Consider the following 17,112-nt stretch of genomic DNA (forward strand, 5'->3'; position numbering starts at 1 on the left):
GGAAGTCACACTCCTGTTCACCGAAGGATGGATCCCTCCAGGTGGTACGAGCCTCGCAGCTTTCCTGGCCCTTTGGAGTTTTGCTAACAGGCATTCTAGGGTGGCGTTCCCTGGCAGGGCAGCGGGCACGGCCAGGCGGGTCTCTTACCTCCCTGAGGCAGGTGTAGATGGGGCAGACGAGCACGCGGAAGGGCTCGCCCGTGCTGCTGCGCATGGTGCCGAACACCTCACACAGGAAGGTGATGAAGCCGAGCCAGCGTTCCACGTCCTGCTGCTGAAGCTCTTCCCGCACGGTGAAGTCCTTCTGTGGAGGCACAAGAGACCGAGTCAGCCTTGCAGGGGTCAGCCTGCTTCACTGTGGTACCTGCTCTCTAAGGGCTGGCTCCAGACAACTGGTAAACCCCAGGCTTTCAGGAAGGTGGGATGGGCGACCCTTGGCCGGTGTATGAGGGTGGGGCACTCACTTGTGGGTAGCAGGGGCCACCGTGACTTTTGGCCAGAGCACCTCTTCTTCAGTTCCTAGATTGGGGGGGGGGGGGTCCTTTAGCTTTGCTGCACTGGCCCTCGTGCTGAGGTGGGGGAGGGAGAGGAAGGGCCGATGACACCTTTCCCAGAGTTATTACCTCTCCCATTCAACTCCATGTGCCTAAGCCACCTCCCTTTGCTAATACCCAGTGCATGCCCTCTGCAGGAGGGAGGGAACCAGAACATTGCCCGGCACATCAGCAATCAGTAACTGAGGCCCATGATGGCTCGAGCACTGGGCTAGAGACAGCTAAGGCCCCTGTCTGCAAGGGGCTTCGAGACTTTCATTCATCCTCTCTAACAGCACTATTGCCCCATTGTGTGCCAGGCACTGTATTAAGGACTAGGAAATGACATGTTCACTGATAACTGTGATACAAGAGAAGGTATCAAAGCCACTGTGGGGTCCAGGTGAAAGGACTTTGGGACCTCGGAGGCAGACATTGTCACTATGAATAGGAAATCAAGGCCACGGAAGAGCTGGATGCTGACCCAGGAATGTGGGGCATTTCAGGTGGACAGAACAATGATGTGGGGAGGGTAACATGGGTGTTTGGGAAACAGCGAGGTAGAACGCAGTCTGGGTCCTACACAGGTGGTATAGATGGGGAAAAAATGGAGGCAGGGCTGAGAAAGAGGGTAGGGGCTAGAGTATGGATAACTGAATCCAGCCAAGGAATTGCACTCTGGGATGGTTGGCAGAGAAGGTCCTGGGTGGGTCATGAAAGGCCACGATCACATCTATGCTCCTTACAAGGGTAATATGGCATGGATGCAGAGACAAGAAGGCAGCCCCCGCCAAAGTGCAGGCTGAATGGAACTACACTCTCTGGCGTTCGAGAGAGAAGAAACTGTGGTAGTTTAGATTATATTCAGAAACACATTTCCTCTATCTCTAGTCTTTGGATTTGGCCATATGACTTGCTTTGGCCAACAGAATGCAGCAGAAGTGACCGGGGCTGGGGGAGCACCTGATCTAAGGCATTAAGAGGCCTTAAGAGGCCTTATGTAGCCATGCTTACTCTCCTGTGTTTCTCCTATTGGCATGAGAGACCATCTGTGGACTGGTCTGATGGTCCCAAAGGGACCTCTTCACATGAGAGACATGTGAAGCAGGGCCCCACCCTAGTCTAGACGAGATCAGGTGGCCCCTAGCCAGCCCGCACCGCACACACATAATGTAACTATAACACAACACCGTGTGCCACGAGGATTCCTGGGGTTGTCAGTTGAGCTGCACTAGCTGCCCGATACAGGACAGGCACAAGAGACATTGCCAAGATAAAGAGTCGCCATATGATGGATTTCAGGGTTGATGGAAAAGGAAGACTCAAAGATGACAACAAGATTCTGGGTCTGGGTGACTGTGCCACCAAGAGGAATAGGACACGGGATGGAACAGGATGTAGAACATGTCCCATGCCATCCCCACCATCCAGTACCCCTCCTCACCACGTATTTTGGCTGAGTACTCTCCTGCATGCCCGAATCTTGGAATCTCCAGAGAAGGAAGATCTTCTTAGTTAATGTCTGTCCCTTATGTAGGATGGAAGGGGTATCTAGAAACCTCAAAGGTCAGATGGGGCCTCAGCCTCCTCAGCTGGCCAATTTGGGGCTGGAAGAGAAGATCTCCAAGAGATGTCCCTCCAGTTCCTGCTTTTGGTGAGTCTGGGTCATGGCTTATACATGTCAGAGTTTCACCAGTTTAAAGTGTGTGTGTAGAAAAGGAGAGTGGTGGCAGCCCACTCCTTATGCACCAGACACTGAACCAAGGACCTGAACTGTAACGTCTCGTGTAATCGTCACAGGGATCCCATGAGGCAGGTCCTACTATTGTCCCATTTTAGAGATGATGAATCTGAGGTTAGAGAAGTTACCCAACTTGCCCATGGCTATGTGGTAATGGTAGAGCTGGGATTTGAACCCAGACCTGCCTACTCTGGAAACCAAGTTTCTTCCCTACTTCTTTTCTCATGGAAACGTAGTGCCTCAGAGTCTAAGCTCTTACTCCCTTTGTGTCCGAATTTTCCACTAAGCCATTTGTTCGTACTATCCCTGGAAGTCCACTCAAGCTCACAGATCTCACAGGCCCCACACCGACCCTCGGGCCTTCTGCCTCTCTACTCACTTCCCACTGAAATGTCTCTCTGTGTACAACTGTAGTTTTCCAGTGCCCGGAGTGCTCCCACCCTGGAGTCTGAGAGAGGGCAGCACCCCTAGAAGTGTTCCCTGGGTTTAGCCAGGAACTCCAAAAGTAGTGGGGTCTCCTTCCTAGTATAGAGCCTGGAGCAGGGAGTCCACAGGGGCTGCCCTGTCATTCTCTAGGTACCTGCGAATGAATGAATGACCTTACCCACCATCCTAAGGCCTACAAAGGGTCCTGGACTGCTGGCCTTGAAGTCATGAGTCTTTAGGTAGTTCCACCATCATTAGCCCGTGTTTATCCCACTATATCCTTACATGGTCAGAGCAGAGGCAGGCATTAGCATTCTCATTGTAGAATGGGGGAAACTGAAGCACAGAGTGGTTAAAAGACTTGACCAAGGTCACTTAGAACTTCTGAGTAAGAACCCAAGCTCTACCATTGCTCTCGAATCTGGGTTAAAGGTTCTCGCCCCTGGGTGACACTGGAGGCATCCAGAGGAACTTCGAAGCTATAGAGGCTTGGACTCTGCTGCACAGAGGCTTGTGTATCTGGCCACGGGGTGGCGGGGTGGGGGGAGGCTGAACACTGGTCATGTGTGAAAGCCTTCCAGGTGATTCCAGTGTGCGGCCATGGCCGAGAACCACACCTCCAGGTTTTTATAGGTGCCGACTTGGGAGTTCAAATGGGGCCCCTCACCAGGGCCTGATTTTTCCTTTTCCCATCTCCTAGAAGAATACCCAAGCAGGCATATGTAGAAGCAGAAAGCCCCACAACAATGCCGAGAAGGAAGATAACCGTTCGCCAGCAGCCTCCTCCCCAGACTGGGGAGGTAACACCAAGAACACAAGTGCCATCACCAAGAAGCTCTAGTTCCCCAGAGCAGCTTGGCCTCCCACCCAGAACACCAAAGGTTAGGAGTAGATAGATAGACTGGTAGGTAGCTTGACCTTCAGCCTCCCCGTCTGCCCCGGCTGGTAGGCAGTCTGGGATTACTTGCAAACCCTGTCCTGTGCACCCAGACAGCTCCTAGCAGCAACTGCTCTTGCTCCGGTCCCTGCAGATTTGGGGGCCAAAGGGACCCTGTGAGCTCAGAGGTGCGTTGCTCTCAGGCAAAGCCCTCTTGGGCAGGGAAAGGCTTGGGGCAGTGCATATCAGTAACCAGAGTTTTAAAAAAATAATTGCATCTGATCAAAGAACTACAGCTTGACTCAATTTCCTCTTGATAATCAGTGGTGTCGAGAGAGGACTCTGTTTGGGGCTAGCAACATGCACTAGAAAACCAAACACCTGCTAAATGTTGGAAATCAAACTTGGGTCGTGCACACGAAACCCCCCACGGAGAGAGGGAGACTCTACGGTGCCACAGCATGACATTGAGAAGTCCAAAGTCGACCCATACAGCTAACCCCCAAACCAAACCGAGCCTTCATCATTCAAGGGTAAGGGATGAGAAAAACAATATGCCATCTTCGGGAAAATCCTGCACAGCAGAGTAGGGGGCTGCTAGCTACCCTGAAGACCGAATGGAAATGCATAGCTTTGAAAATGATAACCATATACCAAGAAGAAATAAAATTAAAGACTTCAGTATAAAATGTGTGGGCTTTTAGGTCCATAAGAACAACAGCATGGATTCTGTGACACGTGGAGAGGCATTTGAAAAAAGGGACACTCAACTCGCTAGAAGCCCCCTCACTGAGATGAAGTGTAAGAGGCCTTTCGGGGACAACTGGTGGAAACGAGAGGTACACAGTGACACGAGAGCGTGAGCCAGAGGCAGTGAAGGACAGAATGTGCGCTGCAGAAAAAGTCCCACATAAGACAGCCAGAAAGTTGAAGACAAGGATAAACAGATGAAAAAGAAGAGGAAGAGAAGACTGTGTGGACGGGCGTCTGACCCGCGAATTACAGAGGCTTTCAAAAGAATACCAGAATACAGGACTTAAAGAGAGCAGAGGGAAACACTTTGAGTTGAAAACCAAAAGCCAAAGAAGAACACACTCTTCAGGCAGAAAGGGCTCACAGCCTCCCGGAACCCCACCATGGATACTTAGCAGGAGAATCTTCTTTTTGAATTTCAAGAAAAAGAAAAATTCTAAAAACAGCTTTGAAGGGGGCGGGAAACCCCTAGGTTTCTTACAAAGGAACAAAAATATGGTTGGCCTTGTATTTCTGTATTTGATGTTAAAATTCAGAGACACTGAGACAACATCTTCCCTTGTCTGTGGGGGAAAGAACACACACAGCTGCGAGTGAAAGCAGGAGAAATGCATCTTACATAATAAGCAAAGGTTTTTCAAAGTCCTACCTACATGCTTATCTTAAATAAAAGTCAAACTGTCGTAGCTTCCACGGAAAACAGTATGGCAGTCCTTCAAAAAATTAAAAATAGGGGCACCTGGGTGGCTCAGTGGGTTAAAGCCTCTGCCTTCGGCTCAGGTCATGATCCCAGGGTCCTGGGATCGAGCCCCTTATCGGGCTCTCTGCTCAGCGGGGAGCCTGCTTCCCTTCCTCTCTCTCTGCCTGCCTCTCTGCCTACTTGTGATCTCTGTCTGTCAGATAAATAAATAAAATCTTTAAAAAAAATTAAAAGTAGAAGTACCCTATGACCCAACAATTCCACTTCTGGGTATATCCCCCAAAGAATTAAAAGTAGGGTCTTGAAGAGCTATTTGTATATGTGTGTTCATAGCAACACTAGTCATAACAGCCCAAAGGGGGAAGCAACCCAAATGTCCCACCAACAGATGAAGAAAATGTGGTAAGTGTATGCAATGGAATATTATTCAGTCTTAAAAAGGAAGGAAATTCTGACATACGTCACAACACAGGTAAACCACGAGGACATTATGCTAATTGAAATATACTAGCCACAGAAGAACACATACCGTATGATTCTACCTACATAAGCATCTAGGGAAGTAAAAATCACAGAAACGAAAGTAGGGTGGTGGTTGCTGGTGGCCAGGGAGAGAGGGGACTGGAGGATTGTCTAATGGGCTAGAGTTTCAGTTGCATAAGATGAAAAAGTTTTGGAGGTTGGGTATATAAAATGTGACTACATTTAACACGACTGAACTATACACATATAACCAACTGAATTAATGGTAAATCTTACTTAGGTGGTGCTTTCTTTGGTCACAATGAAAAATAATTCAAAATTTAAAAACTTTCTTAAATGCATGCCCAGCCAACAAAATTTAGATTCAGTTTGAGGAAATCATGGTATAGAAGGACCAGAAGTGAAAACGGAAACCAGTTAGACTTACAGACTTAACAAAATAAGTAATTATAGCTTTGGTTGTAAGACAGAATCAAAAGCCAAAAATAGCCCTTGAAAGAGAAGTTATTAAATCTTTAAGTATAATTTGAATAAGAATTTTATAGTAGTAGTGATTTAATAATCTAAGATTCACTCATTGAGGACCGATACATACTAGTGGGAGAGGAACAGAAGATGGTAAAGCATACACATTTCATAATTAAGACCAGAAGGATTCAGAAGTTATTGCTTCTTTCCTAAGTATGGTAATCATAGAAGTTAAAGTATACCTTTAAAAGTATTAAAAGTAAACACTAGTAACCATTAGCAGAACTGAAAATAGGATATATAAAATAAATGTATGGGTAAAAATAATTGTGGGCAAAAAAAATTAAAGTGCTAGTAAAATCAAAGTAGTTTTCAAGATAACAACCAAATAAGATAAAAAGGTTACATACAAATAAAATTAACATTCATAATAGATAAAAAAAGATTATACACTGTGTAGCATAGACTCAAAATACATAAAACAAAAGCTATTGAAACATAAGAAAAAAACAGGAAGAATAGCGTCTGGAAATGAAACTGCTAGTATTTGATGGCTGATTAATAAAATTTAACTACTTAGCTGATTTAAGTAATGTAATTAATAATACTAAATTGAAACTGACCTCATGTAAGCTGTGATTCACACTAAATTTCAAAGCACAGAAATCTCCAGGTTACATACTTGGGCCAAGAATTAAGAACAATTTGGGATGCCTGGGTGGCTCAGTTGGTTAAGCGGCTACCTTCGGCTCAGGTCATGATCCCAGCATCCTGGGATCGAGTCCCACATTGGGCTCCTTGCTCTGCAGGGAGCCTGCTTCTCCAGACTCTGCCTCTGCTGCCACTCTGCCTGCCTGTGCACACACTCTCTCATTCTCTCTCTATCTCTGGCAAATAAATAAAATCTTAAAAAAAAAAGAAAAATAATTAAGAACAATTAAAAAGTAGCCAACTACTTGGATGTTTCAAAATAGTCTCCCAAAGGGAGTGACTGGGTGTGCTCAGTGGTTTAAGTGTCTAACTCTTGATTTTAGCTCAGTTCATGATCTCAGTGTCTTGGATTGAGCCCCATGCTGGGTGTGGAGACTGCTTAAGATTCTCTCTCTCCCTCTACCTCCTCCCACCTAAAAGGAAAAAAAAGTCTCCCAAAGACGGGTGGAATAAAGATATAATCAAATATATGATAATAGATTAGGAAATACAGAATTTTAAGAACTTGTGGGATGTGGTCAAAGCTATAACAAGAGGTAAATTTATAGCCTTAACTATTTGGGGTATTACAAAGGGAAGCAAATACATGATCTAAACCTATGCTGTCCAGTACTGTAGCCACTAGCCACATAGAACTACTGGGTGCTTGAAATGTGCCTCTACAAACTGAGATATTCTCTAAGCGTAACAGAGATAGGAGTTTTTGAAAGCTTAGTATGAAAGAATGTAAAATGTCTCCTATTTTAAAAATATCAAATTACATGCTGAAATTTTGGATATACTGGGTAAAATAATATATTATTAAATTTGAAATGATATATATGCAGGGGCGCCTGGGTGGCTCAGTCAGTTAAGCATCTGACTCCTGATTTTGGCTCAGGTCATGATCTTAGGCTACTGGGATTGAGACTTGTGTCAGGCTCCACGCTCACTGGGGCATTGGCTTGAAATTCTCCCCCTCTCCCCCTGCCCCCTCCCACTCATGCTCTTCTCTCTCTCAAATAAATAAGCCAATCTTAAAAAAAGATTACATATGTGGATCCCATACTTCTACTGACTACTATTAATCTATACATTTGACTAAAAAAATTAGAAAGCCACCAGTAACTAAGGAAGTATATGAAACGATATAATACAGATAAAGCCAGAAACTAATTAATTAGAGAACAGAGAAAAGAAATTTTGTAAAATCAAGAAATGGAAATAAAATGAGAAATGTGATCAAAATATTAAAAAGAGACATATAGTAGATTAAAAAGTACAATAAAAGCTATTTACAACTCTATGCTGATGATTTGGGGAAAAAATGATAAAATAGGAAATGTTTTAAAAAATAAGTATCATCAAACTTCACTAAAAAAAAAATCAATAAAAGGCCAGAAATGACTAAAATTCATAAAACAAAATGAAAAGTTCTGAATTAGGAGATCTCTAAACTTAGGATTTTGATAGGTAATTTGATCTAAATTTTCAAAAAATTATATGGCTGTTCTGCTATGGAGACTGACCTAGAACAGAAAAAAGATAAATTTTTCCTTGACAGGAAATTACAAACAAGAAAGTCTATGGGCTCATCTTTCTAATCGGAGTAGATGTGAAAGGTCTAGTGAAGTTCTAGTGGAGTAGATGTGAAAGTTCTAAATGAAATGCTAGCAAAGGATTCATGATGACCAAGTAGATTTTATCCCAGAAAGGCAAAGATGATTTAGTATTACGAAATCTATGAACATACTATATTACATCAATAGGCCTGATTAGAAAATTGTAGCAACTTCCATGACTCTTGGAAGGAAGGAGACAAGTAATTTGATATGATTATACAAATGAGAAACCCAAGAGAACTCTCTAATAAAGATTAGAATTAGCATGAGCGTTTAGCCACTAATTAATTAATAAGTGTATTTAGAATGCAAAATTAGTATACAAAAATAAACAGCTTTTTAAATGATAGGATTCACCAGTGAGATATTTTAGTGTGCCAAAGCTCATTTATTAAAGCAATAAAAACACTGACCTAACATTATTTAAGAATGTGCAAAATTTCTATGAAGAAAATCGCTAAACCAAACTGTGGGATTTTGGACAAAGTTTTCAACAAATGAAGAAATGCATAATATTCCTTAATGGGTAGACAGTATTATAAAGATGCTGATTCTCTTTGAAATAATTCACAGGTATAACTCCAGTTTGTACTCTATAATCCAGGGGGAATTTTTAGAGGGAAAGGGGGAATGGAGGCTTGAAAAAAATAATCCTAAAAGTAATCTGAAAGAGTAATGAGGCAGGGGGAGGGGGAACCTGGGTAGCTCAGCTGGTCAGGTAGGTGTCTTTGGACTCTTGAGTTCTGCACAGGTCAAGATCTCAGGGTTGTGAGATTGAGCCCCACCTTGGGCTCTGTGCTGAGTGTGGTGCCTGCTGGATTCTCTTTCTCCCTCTCTCACTGCCTCTTCCCCATCATATCTTTGAAAAACAAAAGAGTAATAGGGGGAAATAGCTAAAATCAAAATTGTAAAGAGTAGTACTATGTTTCACTTATCCTAAAGCTTTACTAATGAAAAGGGTGAGGAACCGACATCAGAGTGGACAGCTAGATCACATAGCCTAGAAACACACTCAGCATCCAAGAGGACTTATCACTTGGTCCCCAGAGGACCACAAATCAGCAGCAAAGGGAGCATTATTCACTGCAGGTACAGCTGTCTAAGTATTGGGGGGGGGGAGCGTTTCCCTTCACACTGAACCCTAAAATGAATGCCAGATGGAATAAAGAGGTAAATGTTAAAGAAAACAAGAAGATGAACCATAAGAATTTGATAGACAATCACATTTCTGGACGGAGGGGGGCTTTCTACATCCACACAAAAAAGAAATGCATCAAAATACTGCAAACACATTTAGGAGGCAATTAACATTCTGGGAGGAATGTCCGCAATAAATGTGACAGAGGGTAAGACTCTTAACCTATAAATAGCTTGATCAAATTTGTAATAAAAATACTAAATCCCTCATGGACAGATGGGGAGAGGCCATTAAAAGACAACTCATATATCAAAACATAAATTGCTGATAAGTGAATGAAAACAAATTAATTAAATCTCTGTAGCATTCAAATGAATGAAAATACTATTTTCTTCCTACTTACTATCTTAATATATTAAAAACCGGTAATTGTCAATCCTGGGGAGGATGGAGAGAAACAGACACTCTCATATACGCACAGTGAAAATTGGTTATATTTTTCTAAAAAAATTTTAAAATAAGTCTTCAACGTGTTTTTATTGTCTGATCTAGTAATTGCATTTTGGGATAATTACCATAAGGCAATAGTTAAATGTAACAGGAAAAATAAGCTTAACACACACAATTCAACAACCTAAGTATCCCACAATAGGGGAATGATTAGGTCAATGATAATCCTTGTACCAATTAAAAATTATATGTTTATGAGAAGTTTATAACAGCTGGGAAAAATGGCTCTATGACACTAAGTGAGAAAAGTGAAAACAAAATTGCGTTGTACTCTGCAATCTCATCCAAGATTAGAATGATTAGATCAGAATAGAATCTCATCTAAAAATCACCCCACGATTTCTTTTTTTTTTTAAGGAAGAAGATGAGAAACACCCAAGGTATGAACCATCCTTCTCAGTAAATGTAAGTCTACTTTGTATGGATTTATGAATGACCTTTATTTTTTTACTTCTTGTTATCTTCTGAATGTCTCTGTTTTTCTGTGAACATGTTTTATAATCAGAAAAGCAGCTACTTGGGAAGAAATTGGTGGTTTGTGACCCTTTTCCTTGACTTTTTTTTTTTTTTTTTTTTTTTTTTTTTTTTTTTATGAGGACAGAGCAGTTCCCAGAGTGATCTACGGGTTAGCGTTGACTTTCACTGGAAGTGTGAGGAAATGGGTTGTGAACAGGCCCAGCTCTGAGGCCACCACAAACTAGCTGTGTGTCTCCTCTGGGCATGCAGGCTGTAGGCTGCCAGCTTTTCCTCTGGAACAACGAGCTCCTTTCTGCCATCCGAAACCAGCCGTCCCCTGGGTCTCTGCTCTACCTTCAACATCAGCCTCTTGCATCCAGAACCAGCAAGGGGCCTCAGATTGGTGGCAACCATTTCAAAGTTGGGTATTTGGCTCTGGGTTCTCATCTGACCGGCAGGCTCCCTCCCTGCAACCCCTAGTGCTTTTCCCCCAACTTGAAGGCTACCATTTAAGCCCTGTTTCCTGCCTAAAACTATTTATTGACGTACTGCTATTTCCTGCACCAACCACATCAATAAACCCTGAAAGCCATTCAGTGGCTCAGGTTTCTCAAGGCATGCTGGGAAATTCTTCCCCCGCTCTGGATAACCACATGAACTCTGGCATGATAGAGTCCTGTGGTCAAGCCAAAAACAGCTGCGCCCAGGCATAGGGGGAAAACACCCCCCCTCCTGCCAGCCACTGCTTTGGGGAGATGCTGCTCCCAGCAAGCCAGCGGAGGGAGGGGTTAAGGCACAAGGATCACACTGTATTCTGACACTTCCCGGAGTCAATGGACGGCCCCTCCGATCCCTGCAACCTCACCATCATTTCCTTCTCCTTCTTTGAAAACAAATGACCCAGGGAAATTTGCCCGTCCACACTCTATATCCCCAGCGACTCTGGTTTGTTTCTGGGCGGAGAGGTGGCTGCGGCTGCCATCTCCCCAGCGGGGAGGAGAAAGTGCACTTTTTATTTACTTCTGGCAGGAAGTTTCTTTTTCCTGGAGAAGTTGGGATGAGATGTGGGAGGGACAGGGGCTGAGGAGCTGGTGACAGCCCAGCAGCAGTGAGTCGGTCTCGGTCCTCCTCCGTGTCCATTGGTTGGAGGGCTAACAGGAGGATTTGATGGGATTCTTTATATTGGAAAGACAAAGATCATTTTCAAATAGGAGGTGCTCTATTTTTGTTTGGCTCAAACTTTCACTTCCTTCAGGTTTCTGCTTCAGTGTCAGCTCCTTAGGGAGGCCTCCCCCGACTACTGCCTCCCAGGGGCAGAGGCAGGGGAATTCCCAAACCTAGAGCTGGTCTGGAGGGGAACCTAGAGACTTGCTAGATCAATTTTCCCTGGCCCGAGACAGAGAGTCCTGGGCGTGCCATTTTCTGTCCTTCCCTGGGAAGGACACGAGACCCCTCTCAATCCGTATGAAAAGGGATTTGGGGAAGTTAAGCCACCTCAAGTTAGTTTCTGTGATTAGGACCAAAAGAACTGATCGGTGTGACAACAAGCCCATCTTCTGTGATTGAATAACGAACAGATTCCTGAGCCCCAGGCAGGAAGACGAAATGGGGCTGAGAGCCAGGGATCAGGACACATGGCTGGGCAGAGTTGGTAAGGAGAGTGGGCTGAGGCTGGGGGGGCTTGCTTCCATCACAGTCCTGGATCAGGAGAGGAGGAGAAGGAGGGAGGAGGGAGGAGGGGCCATCTGGTAGGCATCTGCGTCTGGGGTAATCCTTGTTGGGTAGCGCCCACACCCTGCCCTTAGCACACCCACTCGGGGCAGCATCGTGGAAGGATCACCCATGGAAGGATCATGACTAGGTCAGAGAGACCTTCTTAGCTTCGAGGAGTGGCATATGCAATGTATCTGGTGCACAGTAGGTTTTTAACCAGTGGCAGCGAGACCTCTTGGTCATTGCAACCTGAGTCATTCTATCCACCAGAGCTGGCCCCAGACCTGGCCACTGCCCTCTGCCCCCCATCCTTCTGGCAGGCTGTGGGTGCAGCCCCAACTAAGAGGTATGCTCACCCGGCTGCACCCACAGCTGGGCATGATGGCTACTCCGTGGCCACAGCTGCTAGTCTTGGCTCAGTCTTGTTAGGCATGGAGGTCCGGCCCTGGGGATTTTGCAAAACCTCGACTCCGGAACAGCAATAATCTGACCTCGGGCTCCCGCCGCAGTCTGCTGTGGCTTCCCATCTCATCCGGAGGGAGAAGGCGCCCCAGAGACCGGTATGCGCCTGGGGCTGCAGCCTCCACCCCACGACTGATTGTTTGTCTTGATTTCTGATGTCTGCTGGGCCCTGTACAGCTCCTTGCCTTTGGACATGTCCTTTCCCATTCCAGGCTGGACTTTTCCCTGAGTAGCCCTGACTTCCCTGGTGCATGGACCAGACATCCACCCATGTGATACCAAAGCCATCTCGAACTAGCACATGGCCTGAACTGCCTTATAGGAGGGGTGTGTGTGTGTGGGGGGGTGTCCAAGGACATAGCTGATTCCTGGGGGGCAAAAACAACAATGCCAGAGTTGGCCCTCCCCACTCTTGCCTCTGCCTGTCTTGGTTTTGTGCATATAGACCACTGTCTCTCCTGCCAGGATCTCCCTTTGTAATGGCAAAAGCCAAAGATGAGGGTTGGTAGCCCCCTATCTCTATCATAATGGCTTGTGAGCCAAAGGAAGACAGAACACCCTCTCTCCTTGTGTCTAAACCACAAATCCCAGGGACAGATTCTGATTGGCTCTGCTTGTCACATGACCATCCCTCAGACCAATCACGTGGAAGTGGAGATGGGGTTTCCTGATTTGACAGACCCAAGTGGTCAGTTCTGTGGCTGGGTGGGTGGGGCGCTGTGACCGACCCTAGACAGAACAGCTGCCCGCTGAAAACACAGACGGGGGTCTGGGACCATCGCTGTGGCCTTCACACATGCCTGAAACACTCTTGGGCATTGTGCCAAATTCTCTGCATGTTGGTGGTGACTACCGCCCTCTGGTTCCTACCCGAAAGCATGAAGAGAGAGTAACATTATTGGATGAGTTCGAATCTGTTCTAATCAGTAGAGATGAAAATCATGCCCCAAACCCCAGCCCTTCAACTATTAATAATAATAATTTAAAAAAAAATCTCTGCAGACATTGTCTGTTACTGATGGTTCATGGCACTGTGGCTGAGAGTGCCTCCTTTCTGGCACTTGGCTCCAGGTGAAAGGAACAAGATGCGGCTGGGAACAGCCATCAGCCACTTGCAGCTGAATCTAGAACATTCTGGAGACATTTTCCAAGGCTCCCAGGGTGTAAGCACCCAGAATATTTCTGGCTTGGCAAAATCAGGTCAGGTTGGCTCAGCTCGGCTGATCTGTATGGGGGGGGGGGTGCGGGAAGCAGCAGCACTGGGGTGCAGTGGGGAGAAGCCGGCTGATTCAGTGGGAATTCTGTCTCACACTTCTGCAGGCGTGAAGCCTCATTATCAGGCGAGGGGGAGCCAGCACCTGCTGTGACTGTGGCCTTGAAAAGCCCTCAGAAGAGGCTGAAAGTTTTCCTTTCAGCCTGAGCAGGCAGAGAAGGCTGCTGTTGGACAGAAAGGAATACCAGTGGATGGGCTGGAATGCCTCTGAATGGTGTGGCATAGGATTCATTTAGCCTCAGAAAGACATCCGCAGGTGCTTGCCAGGTACAAGTGAGTCGGAGCCTCGCTGGAGTCTCCTGGGGCAGCCCTCAGTAACCAGACATTCAGTAGACAGGTCCCCTGGTTGCCAGGCTGACTTTGGGGTAATAGGACCACCCAACATTTACGCTTCACTTTTCTTTTCAAAGAACTTCCTACAAATGTTCCTGCCTCTTCCTCCCACAGCATCTCACACTTCTAAGGCTGGTAGGGCTGGGACCCAGGTCTCTGATTTGGCTTCTGGGGCTCCTTCTTCTCCAAAGGTGTCCTGTAGACAGGACAGATGCCTGCCTCTGCCCTGCCTTTCCCCGCAGCTCCCTCCAGACAAGAGGGCCCACCTGTCACTCTGCAGAGCCCAGATTCCCCTTTGCCTGGCTGCCATCTTGCCCAGAGAGTGGCTGTGGGCTCCAATGCATGTCATCCCTGGGGCCCAGGTAAGTCTTACCCATGATGCAGGGCTCTCTGTGGGGAAGGAGGGGGCATGCTGAGCTCCAGGAGTAGGTTGACTAGAAAAGAAAGGGGCACTAGTCTGGTTTGGGCAGGTCACCGTGCAATTATCAGGCCTGTCTGCACCTGTTTCCTTATCTGTAAAATGGAAAGAGACTATGCCACTGATACAAGGTCAGCAGGGTGACGGAGTGACAAACAGGTGTGAAACCCCAAGGAGTCGCTGAGAACCCTCTCTAACGAGGAAAGGCTTATGGTGCCCATGTTCCACAATTTTAGGAACAAGGCACACAGGGGACAAGTGCCCTGTCCAGAGGTTTCCATGTGAGGAAAGTGGGATTGGGGGAGAGGGGCACAGAACATAGGTCTTCCAGGTTTGGAGGTTCCTAGGGTCTGCTCACAGAGTTTCTGCCTGGACCGGGTTCTCCCTCGAAAGTTGGGTACCCTCCCACAGTCAGAACTGCTGTCTGGGTCCCATTGCTTGGGGCTGGGCCCACAGGCCACACTCTGGATGCCGGCTGGAACTGAGGACATGAAATCTTACTTTCAATGAGCAGCCCCATTGCTTCTGAAGCCGTCTGGAAGGCTGGCGATAAAAATAGATGATTACGCAGGCGTTATTAAACTATTTATAGAATTTGAGAAAACCCCTTGAAATGCTCACGAAAAGATTTGGCCTATAATGGGGATTCCAGAATGACTCAGCCTGAAGCCCAAATCCACCCTCGACTTTGAACTTTGCCACAGACGGAGTCTTCAAAAGTCACATTAACATTTATGGGGCATTATCCCTCAGGGAAGCTGGAATGGGGGTGCACACATCTTTTATCAAGCTGTATCCCAAAGTGTTTATTGGACAATAGTTAGGCAACAACTAGGGTGGGGTTCATGCAGGGGAACTGGGATGGAGGAGGACACAAGGTCCAGAAGGCCAAAATTTACATCCACGGATCCTGGCTCCTGGCCCGGTTATAAAGACCACATGGAGGTATGAATGTGGAAGTGACTGTCGTGCCTGCTCTTTTCCACAAAGATGTGGATGGAAGCTGTTTGCCTCAGGCTCTGTCTGAACGTGCCCTCAATTACAACATGCCTTTCCACGTGGACTGGATGTCTGCTCTGTGCCCAGCAAAGTAGGGCTTGGGGTATCCCTGAAGGAAGCACCCAGGCCCTTCTAGATGAGCCACGAGCTCCGGACTGCAGACCATATGGGGCCCTTATGCTGTTCCAAGGAGGCTTTGGCCACCTGTGGGGGTGGATGCCTGGCGGCTGGGGGGTGGGCAGACTTGGAAAGCCTCAGTGCCTGGCCCAGACCCTCTACTGAATCTGTTTCACATGGTTGAGGACAGGCCTGAAGTCCAGTTTGGAAAAAATAACACTGTTGCTAAAAATGTCTGAAAAACACTGGTGTGTCAAAGGTACACATAAAGGGCCCAAAAGCCAGAGAGGCTTGGGTGATTGGTCTCCCACTTAGCTCTTGGACCTGGGCAAGCCCCAAAACCCCTCGTGGCCTCACATCCCCATGTGGGAAAAGGGGAGAGGGCTAGACAGCATGCGAGTGAAAAATTCCTGGCCCGAGTAGATACTTGGTAGAAGCTTCTCCTCTTTCTGCTTCCTTGGCCTTCCCAAGTTGGGCCCCAAGAACGTCCATGCCAGGTGTGATGGGATAGCCCAACTGACCTCCCGCTCCTTGGCCTGTATATGATGGGAGTTGGAATCGGGTGTGGGCGATGGCTTCTGTGCAGGGAGAGAACAGTGTGTGGTACTGACATAAGGTTACTGAGCCAGAGGTGGGCCAGGGGTGGGGAGCACTCCACCGGGAGCAGACATCCTGGCTAGCACGAGTCTCATGAAAGGTTTTATTTCCTTGGCTATCCTGAAAGCCTCTTGGTGTCTTCCTCCTCTTTTCTGCCTCCTTCACATATCTGGCAGAGAGTAGAGCTGGGTATAAAATAGCAGTTTGGAGACTCTTGATGACTTAATTTGAAAGGAAGCCTTCAGGATATTTCTGCTGAAGGCTGTGTTAACTGTGAAATACTGGAAGAGTTGGGGAAGAAAAATCCTTTTTTTTCTCCACACATACTTTTCTCTCCAGGACTGAGGACACACAGACCCTTGAAAAGCCAGCTTCAGTTGTTGGCCCTCTTGTCTTCTCATCCCAGAGGCCTCCAGCCTTCTCTAAGTAGAACCTCTAGGCCGGTCCCTGCCCCATCGCTGTATCATTGGCTCTTCTTCCTAGCACACAACACAATTTGGAGACAGACACTTGCTGGTTCATGTGCCTGGTGACCGCCTCTCCCAAATGGGCCTCAAACATCACTAGGGCAGGGGAATCCTGTCTGTTTTATTCCCCAATAGACATCCAGAGACCGGCACATAGTAGGCTCTTGGCACATATTTGCAGAGTACATGAGCGAATGAATGGAGGTCTCTGAGGCAGTGAGGGCCAGGGAGGGGGTACTGTCGAGGCTCAGTGGGAGGCCATCTTCTGGCTGCTCCGCCAGTGCCTAGCTCCCCTGCTAGATCTGAGTGTGGCTTTGGTAAGAGGTCGGAGAGGGC

General features: G+C 46.7%; 1 protein-coding gene across 3 annotated transcripts in view; it reads right to left on the reverse strand.

The window, feature by feature from the left end:
- The window catches only part of CTIF (cap binding complex dependent translation initiation factor), a 207,072-nt gene that overhangs the window by 36,140 nt on the left and 153,820 nt on the right, over nucleotides 1–17,112 (reverse strand). For all 3 annotated transcript variants that reach the window (XM_059140773.1, XM_059140772.1, XM_059140771.1), the window contains one exon: nucleotides 149–304. In XM_059140773.1, the coding sequence (XP_058996756.1) occupies nucleotides 149–304 (156 nt within the window). The remainder of the gene's footprint in view (nucleotides 1–148; nucleotides 305–17,112) is intronic.

The sequence above is a fragment of the Mustela lutreola genome, chromosome 11 (genome assembly GCF_030435805.1).
Source record: "Mustela lutreola isolate mMusLut2 chromosome 11, mMusLut2.pri, whole genome shotgun sequence".
In the NCBI taxonomy this organism is placed as follows: Eukaryota; Metazoa; Chordata; class Mammalia; order Carnivora; family Mustelidae; genus Mustela; species Mustela lutreola.